General features: G+C 36.6%; 1 protein-coding gene across 8 annotated transcripts in view; it reads right to left on the reverse strand.

Moving 5' to 3' along the window:
* Window positions 1–3,496: 3,496 nt before the first annotated feature.
* Window positions 3,497–12,040, reverse strand: part of LOC139139117 (protein sidekick homolog) — a 112,178-nt gene continuing 103,634 nt past the window's right edge. For all 8 annotated transcript variants that reach the window (XM_070707907.1, XM_070707905.1, XM_070707901.1 and 5 more), the window contains 2 exons: window positions 9,243–9,385; window positions 3,497–8,344 (listed from right to left, as the gene is read on the reverse strand). In XM_070707907.1, coding sequence (XP_070564008.1) covers window positions 7,571–8,344; window positions 9,243–9,385 — 917 coding nt within the window. In that variant the 3' untranslated portion in view covers window positions 3,497–7,570. The remainder of the gene's footprint in view (window positions 8,345–9,242; window positions 9,386–12,040) is intronic.

Below are 12,040 nucleotides of genomic sequence, written 5' to 3' on the forward strand. Positions count from 1 at the left end.
TATTCTCTAAATCTTGTAAATGCAGTTTTATAGGTCCTGTTTAGTCTGTTGCCTTTAGACTATGCGTTGTAAGGGGGGAATTGTGTAAATAAAAGTGGTGAGTCTTTAGAGGGTACAAAGTACGCTCGTGGGGTGTGACGACCACCGCATACTGCATATTATCGCTTTTGTGTATCATTTAATTATCTATTCTCGAAGTTCAGTATAGATTGAATATTATCTGGGATAACTATAAAAAGTCCTTGTTCCAGCTTTTAAGTCAGACAAAATTGTCAGCAATATGGTAAATGACCTATTAAAACTGGAAGATATATCAAGGAGCTTTAGTCACAGAAAGTTTGGCAAAAAATGTCAAAGTTTGTGATGGGAAATGCCCCATCTGTGGGGACAAAGAGACCATTGAACATGCAATGTTTGATTGCAGACATGCAAACAAACTATGGAATAAATGCAAATTGTTCTTAATAAAAGAGCATGGACTGCATGAAGACACTGACGAAACTCTGTGTTTTTTATAAAATAAAAGTTACTATCAATGCATATCTGATTCAGCCAAAGATTGAGATAAACTGCTCATAACTCCTGCAACTGCACACATGAGGGCGCTCTTTCTACTCCACTACAACGTTTTAGGTATCGTTCTTACACAAACAAATCCATACTGTACCCCTCTTCTTCAAAAACATTTCCAGGAAAATTTATATAATGAATAGTAGGGCAACACCCCCACACCTAATAGCATCTACACTGTATCAAACCAAAGCAATTTCTCCAAACATTCTGTAATCAACTTTTATCATCAATGATGTGTTTTTCAGATCAGACTATACATATTAGCATATTAATCTGACAGACATTTTTCTGCACTATGCGATGACATTTAAGAATGAAATTTAAACTCATCAGCCACTAATTACCATATCCTGTAATTAATCACAAAAGTTAATGAAACTTGCTACTTATGCTTATGTCACATAGCACTCTAAGATAAAGACTAGTTGAACTAAATGACAGCCCTGACTCACTACTACACACGTGAGCATGTTCAGTTCATATCTGGTTGAAAGATGTCTCACAAACAAACTAATGTCTCATTTAAACATCATTATTTGAAAGCATCTGAATGAGACTTTGTATCTTGCGACGTTTCGCCACAAAGGTATCAAAACAATAGGGGCAACTGGTACCAACTTTTCTCTGGGGCTACAAAAATTCATGAAATGGTAGCCCACACGGACTACCAAAGCCTGGGACCTGAAATTCAGTGAGTACGTGGCATTCCATGTCCGGTCTGTCACTTTGGGACCAGCTATTAATGCGGTCAAAACCAACTTGACACAGAAAGGCCAGACTATCACTTTGTTATGCAAATTACGAAGACGACGGTGCCGCGTAACTTTGCAACAAAGTTTCTATATCTGAACTGCCATATTCCAATGACAGGCACAGGATATGACAGCAAATGAAAGTGCATTTTTAAATTTTGTTGCATTTTGATCATATTTTAATCATAATTACAAATTAAAGAAATTATATGCCTCCTCCCTCCAGAAAGCCAATGGTCTATTTTTAGCCCTGCTACAGTATGTCTCAGTGCTTAAAAGGTCGTATCGTTTTCATGACGGCTATCAAAATTTGCATACAACTCTGACAGCGAAACCGGTTGTCATAGGTCACCAAACTTTTGAGTATCTCTAATATAATGTGCATTATACCAGTTTCCTTGCAATGTTCAAATCAAATGACTTGAAAATTTACTTTATGGGCAGAATCTTGAAAAATAGCTTAATCTTGTCTGGATAACGAAAAAAGATATTTCTGAACTAAAGTATGCGTCGGCTACCAACCATTCTCAGTGAGCTACCAACTTCAGAAAATGGTAGCCCAAGTGGACTACCAGGTAAAAAGTTAATTTGAGCCCTGTAAATGTTATTCTCCTTATCACCTTCAATGGAGCTGAAATCTTTACACCATTGGATGATGGTGCATAGACAACCACCATATTGATCACTTTTGCCATACAATTGATGGTAGTTCAATAATCATGTGGAAAACCATAGTTGGCAAGAATTCCTTCCTCTGTATGTGAAGTGCTATTGTCAGGTCAAATGGGTGAACTTGATTGATTAGCTAGTATAGTGTCCTTCATGCTTGGAGCAAATACTGCTATAGTTCCATTGCCCATAACTTTCTCCAATGATAATTTGTGCGGTGGGCAAAGGCCTCGCTTTCCACATCACACAAAATCATATAGAGTAAAGTTGTGGGCTACTGAACTGCAGTAAGGGTTGATAAACTGTAATGAGTAAAAGAAATAAAAAAAATAATTATCCGATTTTCTGTTATATTCATAGATTTACAGATTCACAGACAATTTCAGACAAAAGTCACATACCATTCTTTGCAATTTATATATATGCAAATAATATGTTAATAAGAAATAAATCTCAAATCACAGGGCTTGCGTGGCTATAAGTATAAGGCATTATTATACACCAACTGCCGTAACCTATGGGAGTTTGACCGTCCAATAACTTTCCGTATTTTGTATAGTACGCGGAGTCCCGAATACGGGAGACGCACCTGTTTGACCTTTGTCCTAGCGATTATCGGATGTAAACAAACTATTTTACGGTGAGTTATAGACATAATAACAACTTCCACCAAAATGTATTTGTAATATAAGGTTTAAAACACGCTAAACACAAAACTGGGTCTAAATGCAATTGATTTTTATTTTAAAAAACTAATTAAATTGAAAACATTCAAAGAAGTTTGCTTGTACTGCACTGAAAATTAAATTGGCTTCATGCCAACCCAAGGGACTTGTATGGAGATCGCGCGCGTTCCACTGATATCGCGCGTGCCGCATCCTCAAAATTTACCATAGAATTAGTTTATACGGACGATTAATGGAGGGAGGTGTATAATAATAGGGTTATACACAAAATACGGCCCTGTATGGACTCGGGTTCAGTGAGTAACGTATTGGACGAGCCGAAGTATTAGTCATAGAGTGTAAAAAAATTAAACTTTATGATTATGAATAATGCTGATAAAAACTTAATATTTTTACCATTAACATATACCTACAAAAGTGCCCAACTGCACAGAATAATGTATTTATGCTAAATTCGCGGAATTGTAGTACAGACAGACAGACAGACCTCTCTAAATCTCTCCCCCCCCCATATCAAATGGTCAACTCCATAAACATGTGGTAACCTGATCAAGAGTGGATATGTTGTGAAGAAATATAAAAGGATATTGTCAGAGCTAATGGAAAATATAAGCGCCAACCCTTTGTAAAGTCTAATTAGAGCACTTATTACAGTTGGGCCATTGCAAAAAACTTGCAAGAAATTGCCAAATTTGCTCAAAGAGTTCATGAGGTACAGGGGGTACTCTGTGAGATAACTAGGAGATCGCAAATGTTGGAAATGCTCTAATCTTACAGTGGCACTCAACTATTAGAAAAATCAGTCAACCAAGAATGTCTGCCATGAAGCATTTTATTGACACTGATATAGAAATCAAGGTGACAAGATGATGAGATCAATTGAAACGTGTTTCTGTGTGGTCTCTTTCAAAAAAGATACATTATCTTACTTTACAGCTATTTCACTTTGTTGTGTACATGTACAACAACTCATCACAGTGTATCATATACTCGCAGCAGTCAGAAATTTATACAAATTTGTCATGAAAAATTTACAACTGTTCTTTGCATGCAGAATAAAATACAGCAATCAGTACATTAATGATAAAAGGAATGTGCAAGGAGACACTAACATCCTTGTTTAAATGGTAAAATAACGTAAAAGACAAATCTATAGCCTATGAAAGAGTTACAGACAGAATACAAATGTCTTTGTCTCAAGAGTGATGTAACATTTTGTGCAGCAATGTTGTCTGATTATTATGAAACTTCACCTTTTGCAGGTTTAACAGGCAGGTGTCAACTGTCAAAGTTCAAAGGTCAACAGAGTGCAATCTCTCAAAAGTTCACCATCCATGCCACTTTTAATGTGATAAATTATTATAAAATAAATTAATATAAAACTTGTGAGGTAATTTGTCATGCTGAGCATAGAACTAAAAACTTCTTGGGTATTTTGGTACAAAACTCTGATATTGTTGATTAATTTGGACGAAAAACATGCCTTTCCACTGACTTTGTTAATAATAGGTTTGTTTCTGGTCATTGACATGTGGCAAAAATGATGCGGCGACGCGATTTTTTAAAAAAAAATTTTTATTTTTGGTGGAATTTGATACATTTTTTTCCTTTTTCCACAGGGGCAAATAAAAAACAGGGAACAAAAAAGTTGATGCACACACTTTGAAGTGATGCATGTGGTGACCAGAAACAAATCAATTTTTTTGGCCTTATTGCAAGCAACCACTTTAACTTGTTTTTTTACTAACAAATGTAAACATTACGGTTTGAAGTCACCTATACACGGCTAAATTTAGACTTGAACGTTGTCTTTGATGCAGTCCACCTTTGTAAAAAATGTCCACTTGGTATTGCTGTTTAAAAAGCGAGTCACTACAGGAAATCAGTCGACCACAGACTGTAAACAATGAGCAGAAGTAAAACTTGGGGACGGTGTACTTCCTGCCATAACTTGAGACGGTTGGTAAAACTGTAAGTAAAATTGTGCTTAAAGTAATATTTTGGCCTGAGAAACACGGTATTGATAAACTCCTCTTTTTCTCCAATTTATTTAACAACATCGAATTTTAATTGGGCAATAGTTTTGGCAGCCAGCATTTCTCTAGAATTAGAGCAAGTCATCACTTGTAAAATGGGGGTAGCAGTGCAAAGAGCGCCCTCACAGGATAGACCTTTGTTTATTCTGCCAATTAGAAAGATCGTGAAGACATAAACTGTATGTAAGATTATCCCTCAGTTTTGTTGCCTCATTTTTTCAGTCATTTGCAACTGCAGTAAAAAATTTCAGACATTTTGTGAAAATGTTTGTCAAATTGTGAGCATTCTGACAGTATTTTGAATTGCAGACAGCAAGGAAAGAAGAACAATTTTTATGATTGAATTTTGAACTGATACAATTGGCACCAAAGTCTTATAAATATTGTACCTCAACAATAAATGTGTGCAATGAAAGATAACTAAAAGTCATCCTAAAGTATAAAATATGTATACACTTAGTTCTACCCTAGAATGCAGTGTGCTACAATAAAACATGAAGTTGTGTTTTCATTATTCAATAATTCAAGGTTTCCAACAAACATGTAACATGTCTGGGACAAATGCAGATATAATTTAACTTTGGACAGTAACCCACATTCAATTCATAGTAAACACAACCTAAGGTATTTATCATAGAACCAATAAATAAGTGAGATTGAAAATATGACAGAGGTATAGTTGATCAAAGGAGTAGCCAAGGTATATCACTACATGTACAGGTAGAAAGTTGTTACAAAGCTAACTGTCAAATACTGTTTGACAATGACAATTTATTTCATAATTGAACAGATCACCACAGAAATGTAAACAGATGATAAAATTTGGTACACATTCAATTGGCACACGATTATGAATTAGCTCCCTTGAAAATATTTTTTGCAAAATCTCTCTGTATGTACTTAATACTGAATACTAATGATTTAGACGCAAAATATTTTAAGCAAAATTTAGTATAGACTGTTGATCAAGCTTTGTTGGTCATTGTCAAAATCACCCAGGTTTCATTGTATGAAAATTCTACCACTATTATCACCCTTCTCATGCCATCATAGACTTTGTACAAGTGCATGTACTTAGAAGAAACCACCTTACTACTGAATGGATCTCATACTGAAGGTTACATCTAATGGAGCTTCGGTGAATAATGAGCTGGTGAGACTGTAAACCAAAGAAAAAGGTCCGCCGGCTGAGCTCTTCACATGCCAGGTTACTGTAGTGTAACTCTCTACCAACCAATGAAAAGGCTGCACTCCGGTAACTTTTACTAGAATTCCCTGCTCTGGTCATGTTGCTGAGGTTTCCCTTGCTCTTTTTTTAAGTGAAATCTTTCACCCTGTTCACCCCAATTCCACATAAACCTGTCCACAATCACCATTGATGGTGATGGGGGTTTGGACAAAACTAAAGTGGTTATAAGGGGCCGACAGAATGTTGTCAGGGCTGCACAGTCATTTCTCTGTGTACCGGAACCTCAAAGAAAAAAAACCACCTATTCATCAGGATACTTTTAGTAAAGCACACAAGCACATTTTGTAGCAATTCTCAAGCCTTCCGAGCACTGAATAAACCTTCATGGATAAATCCTTGTAGATCTCATTCGTAATAGAGATTAGTAGTAAATTGACCGTACCACTGAAACATCGATCATAAAGTTTTTCATAGTAAAACACTACTGGATTAATTTATAAAGTCTAATTCTAGATGTCAGCTGTAAAGGTGTGAAACATGTCATTCCAAGGCTTTCTGTGAAGTTCAAGAGTAAAAGACACTGTGTAAATGATTCTTAGATATAGCTCAGCACTAATATCTCAATCTCAATCTGCTTCCTTGAGACAATTTTTTTTCAATATGAAAATTGATAGTTTTCAGAGAAATAAATATCTGACTAGCTTTGACATCACCGTCAACTTTACTAGTTTGAACAGACATTCAGCCACTGAGGACTTCAAAAGATGCCAATTCAAACTTACTTATAAACTTACAAATTTGAACAAATAATGCCCTTTTCTATTTATATATATTCATAACAATCTGTATTTAAGGCTTTTCAAAACGCGTTCACACAAAAAATACAAAACAAATAATTGTGTAATTGTTTTTTCATAAATAATCTTGTAACTTATATAACTTTGTGCACCTTGGTGTGATATGTTTCCAAGTACAATCCAAAGAAGACTATGGCGACTTGGAATTTGTTGAAACCAAGATATAAGGTATGAATACAATTTTTACAAAACACTGATTTTCAGTCATGTCCAATAAAAACAAAGAGCAACCTAAGAGGCACTCATTCACAAATTACTTTTATGTTTAATTTAAATTGTTTTAATTAAGTTCATGATGAAATGTGGATTTCCATCAGATAAAAAAAAACAAAGGAGGTAAACTGAAGGTCCTACACTGTGGTCTGTTCAAGGTCGCAAAGGCACTCGTCCAGTTTTAAAGTACTATTCAAAACGTATCTTTCATCAGGGTCAGTGGTGAAGGTCGCTCTATCTTCTATATCAAACTGAGAGTCAGTCTCATCTTGATCAAAAATACCATTTTCATTTAAAAGGAAACAACCACTCGAGTCCGGGGGAAATACCTGGGGTTCTTCATGGGAGATACCATCGCTCTTGGGCATCCCATCTTCTCTCTTGTCAGAAATCCCCAGTGATGGTGACCTTGACCTGTGTTGCCCTGGGATACCGTCCAATAACGGGATTATATTTTCAAGATCTTCATTGTCACTGTCATCAAATACTGTGTCGGGATCTAGAAAGTTTTCACCCATAGAGATACCATCATCATTGTTGGCACTGGTACTGGCCGCTCTGAAAGTGTCAACTTGTTGATAATCTTGTGTGGGATCTAAACTTGAGCGTCCATCTGCCACGCAGCTTCTTCCGACATGTTTGAGTGATGGCCGAAGGGAATGGCAATATTGTCTCTGTGCTCGCAGTCCGATTGCCTCCTTTGATCAAAACTATCATTTCTGTCCGTGGCAGTACGGCTGTCACCATCAACTGAGAGTCGAGCTTGTGGCTTGGCATGGAATACACTGATGCTGGTCAAGTCTTGGTTCGGCAGTAGGGGTAAATCTTCTCGTAAAGGCACTAGCATGTTTGGCTTGACAGACCTCCTCTCTGGGCCTCCCTTCTTATTTTTCAAGGCATCTTCCTTGGACATGCACTTGTCTTGGAATCCAACAAGACCATTAGCTTCACCAAGTTCCGAGTAATCCGCTCGTTCACTTGACAACTCCGATTGCAGTGAGCAGCTCGGAGGCAAGGCACTGTTACTTTTAAGCTCCTCCTCAGCTTGATGTCCACCAGGTAAGCTCTGTCTATTTCTGCTCCTGTCCTTGTTCTGTGATCTCAGTATGCCTACTTGCGTCAAAGGCTCATCACCCTCACTCTTGGGTCGCTTCGACTTCTTTCCATCTCCACCGATGCCCTGGTCGGATGCACTGATATTTCTCTTGCTCATCGCCATCAGTGGATGCAAATTGTCAATCACAACTCCATGGTCAGAAGAGTGTATACTGTACTTGTCAGGGGTGTCCTTCAACTTGAAGTTCGGAGGACTCAGGAGCTCGTCGTACACTTCCATGTCCCCAAAATATACATTGACTTGCATTGGTACCTGCGAGTACAGAATTGGGATACCCCAAAAATCAGAGAATGCCAGATATTGGTAGCTTTGAATTCAATATACAGTAATTTACAAAATGATATGCAGTAAATGTAGACCATAACGGGTAAAATGTCTCCTGTGATGTCATTTCACTTCCTTGGGATTCCAGTGGCAGCTTGAGTAAAATTAATTTTCTTTTCTATCGCTTGAAAGATCAGAACAAAACACAATGGATGATCAGATATGTTGGTTGCTGCCTTGAATGAATGCATTAACCCTTTGAGCACTATAATTTTTCCCACCGAAATTTTAGTGCAACATTTTATCAATTTTTATGAATTTTTCAGTAAGTTTTTTTGTAATTTTGGATCAATTGGCTATCATATTTCATCGGCTTCAGTTTCATATCAAAATTTTTGCAAAATCTTAAAAAATTGAGAGTTGTATGTAATTTTTGATGAAATGTTTTTTCAACTTTGTTGTTTTTAATATCAACTGCAGTTTCTGGCTCTACTGCCCAAAGCACAGTATTCAGCATGTCAACTCAGCCTGTGTGACTCTGTGTAAACTGCATCGTCATTGTTAACAAGTGAATTCTGGTCAAAACTTGAAGTCAAACATAAATAAAACAGTGCATTGTACATGTGTAGACACTGTGTTGACAAGCTTAATGATTGGTATTTCAACATGCTCTGAGCAGTACAACCAAAACTTGCAGTTAACATACAAAACAAAAACAGTCAAAATAATTATCTAAAACTACGGCTGGTGCCCTTTAATATTCATGCGCAGAATGAAAATTTAAGTACTGTTACAGATTTCATGACTGAGCATGCGGCCATATTATTGTCAGAGAAGTAGAGTGAGATAAAAGGAAGACAAACAAACTTGTAAAGAAGTAGCGTACCTTCACTTCCCAGATTGGTTGAGCATGGCCTACTTTATCAAAAGCACCGTGGTGCTTCGCGCATTTGTAAAGTTTGAAGGTGACCAAGGCAATGGATGTCATCACCAGGAATACTGCGATGACGATTAATACGTACGGCCACACTGAAAGAAAACAGAAAACAAAAGTACCGCATCATATAATAATCTGTGACGTTCAATCAACCTTTGCACCTTTCCGTCACTACATGATGACACTACCCCACAACAACAAAATTCAAAGAAACACGATCACAAATTGGCGAACAGTCTATAATCCCTTACAAAAAAGTACCTGCTACATTGAACAAAGGAAAATGGTGGACTTTCCCTGAAAGAGGACTAATTAGAAGACAAATTAATCCAGAGTGAGAAGCAATCAGTGAAAGACTACACAGTTTTCTTCAACAAAGGAATATGATTTGGTGTGATACATATATGATGAAACAAGCCGTAAAGTCTTTATATTGCCAATAATACATTGCATAATTTCTTTTCACAGGAAAGCAAGAGGTGAAATATTTCTGATCGAAGTACAGACAGTTCTGTAAATTGCCAAGGTGACATTGAAAAACATCCCTTTTCTCGGGCAGAGACTCATACGTGAGAGAGAATTCCTGCAATACCCTGAAGAACATGATTATCTGGAACACAGATACGACTGAAACCATCAAAGAACGGTAATCCAACACCCTGACCAAATTAGACCATTAAGCTTTGCAATGTTGAGTAGTTTCTGGTGAAGCATATGTACACCTGTTCATGTTTGATTCCAGGGAATGGTATCATGCATCCTGGAAGGTGAATGTTTCGAGGGAAGTCAGCATCCTGCAGGAGCTGATCCCAGTGACTGCGTCTACACAGAAAAAAGAAAGACACTTGACATCTGAGAAACTACAAGCAAACCAACTTTAACCCTTTGAACCCGGCTCGGACAAAAATGTCCGCATGATGTCATAGCCACCAGAGGGTCAGGGTGCAGAGGGTTAAGACTGGCTACGCTGAAAACCTCTTGAATTAATTTTTATACCATTGGCAAAGGAATCTACAACTTGACCTGTGCTGCATCACACTTCATATAAAAATTGACTAGCCTGTAAAATGCCGGTTTCTTATGATGTGACAACGTTGATAGAGCATACATACAAGCCCATTAACTTGTTCACACAAAATCATCTCAACTCTATTGAATTTTTCACCAAAGTGGAGGACAAGTCACTGAGCAATTTCTGTTTACTGTTTGATACTGAGACATGTTCAAAAACATTTCATGAATTTCTACCCCTGCCATAAATTTTTCATGAATTTCGACTAGCCATGCATCCTATAAGTTAATTGCATTTGTGGGAGTACGGATGTTACCTACTCCGCATTGATATCAATCTCTCAATCGTTTCCTCCTTCATCCACAACTGCTCTCAATGGAACCAAATAACCAGATAATACCAATACGTCAAGATCACCTGGTATATATACGCGTGTCTGATCAATTACCATTGCTGACCTTTCTCCCCCCTGCAGGGGAAACTCTGAAGCTCAAGTGAAGAACTGTAAAAATATCAGCATGATACTACTGTAGTTTCTTCAAAATGCCAAAATACTGACAGGAAAGCTGGAATCAAATGAAAAGCTGACCCTGATCTTTTTGCTCTGAAAAATACCGTATCACAAATATTGCAACTTGAGAAGACTGACACTTCTTAGTAGGCACTATCAGATTTGCACATCCTCCCAATAAAAACCCTGAACTGATTTATTCTTGCTTCCAGAATCCATGAGCAAATATGCAAAGTTTTCCATCTACCAGTATTTATCAGCTTTTTACTTGAATTAACACCAGATATGAACTGAATATGCTCACGTGTTTTTACAAAAGGTTCATTAATAGTAGTATCCTTCACAGAACAATAGATATATGTTATCACTATATGTAGCAGGTTTATTCAACTTCGCACAGTACTCTCGGAGTTTAATCATTAATTACAAAACTTTATTTAATATGCAAATGAGCTTTTAATTAACTTGACACTGCTCAATGCTTCATGGGACAACTAGATATCCATCAGATCAACATTTGTAGCACGTTTTATTTAATTTAGTGCTGTAATTTTAGAGTATTGTCACTAATTACAAAGTTCATTAAATATGCAAATAAACCCTAAATTAACTTGACACTGTTCAATGATTCATAGCACAATTAAATATTTATCAAATCAATTTCTGTAGCATGTTTCACAAAATTTGATGCCGTAATTTCAGAGTTATATACCTAATTACAAGTCTATTAAATATGCAAATGAACCCTTAATTAACTTTACACTACTAAATGCTTTACAACACAGTTAGATATCTTCGTCTGATCAGTATATGCAGCAGTTTTCATGACGTTTGATGCAGTTATTTCGGAGTTATATGACTAATTATAAACTTCATGAAATATGCAAATGAGCTAATTATTAACTTGACACTGCTCAATGCTTCTCAGTACAATTGGATATTTATCAGATCAACATCTGTAGCAAGTTTCATTAAATTTAATGCTGTAATTTTGGAGTAATATCACTAATTACAAAGTTCATTAAATATGCAAATGAACCCTTAATTAACTCCACATAACTAAATGCTTTACACAACAATTAGATATCTGTCGGATCAGTATCTGCAGCAGATTTCATAACATTTGGTGCAGTTATTTTGGAGTTATATCACTAATTACAAAACTTCATTAAATATGCAAATGACCTATTTGTTAACTTGACACTGCCAAATGCTTCTCAGTAC

The sequence above is a fragment of the Ptychodera flava genome, chromosome 8 (genome assembly GCF_041260155.1).
Source record: "Ptychodera flava strain L36383 chromosome 8, AS_Pfla_20210202, whole genome shotgun sequence".
NCBI classification, from domain to species: domain Eukaryota; kingdom Metazoa; phylum Hemichordata; class Enteropneusta; family Ptychoderidae; genus Ptychodera; species Ptychodera flava.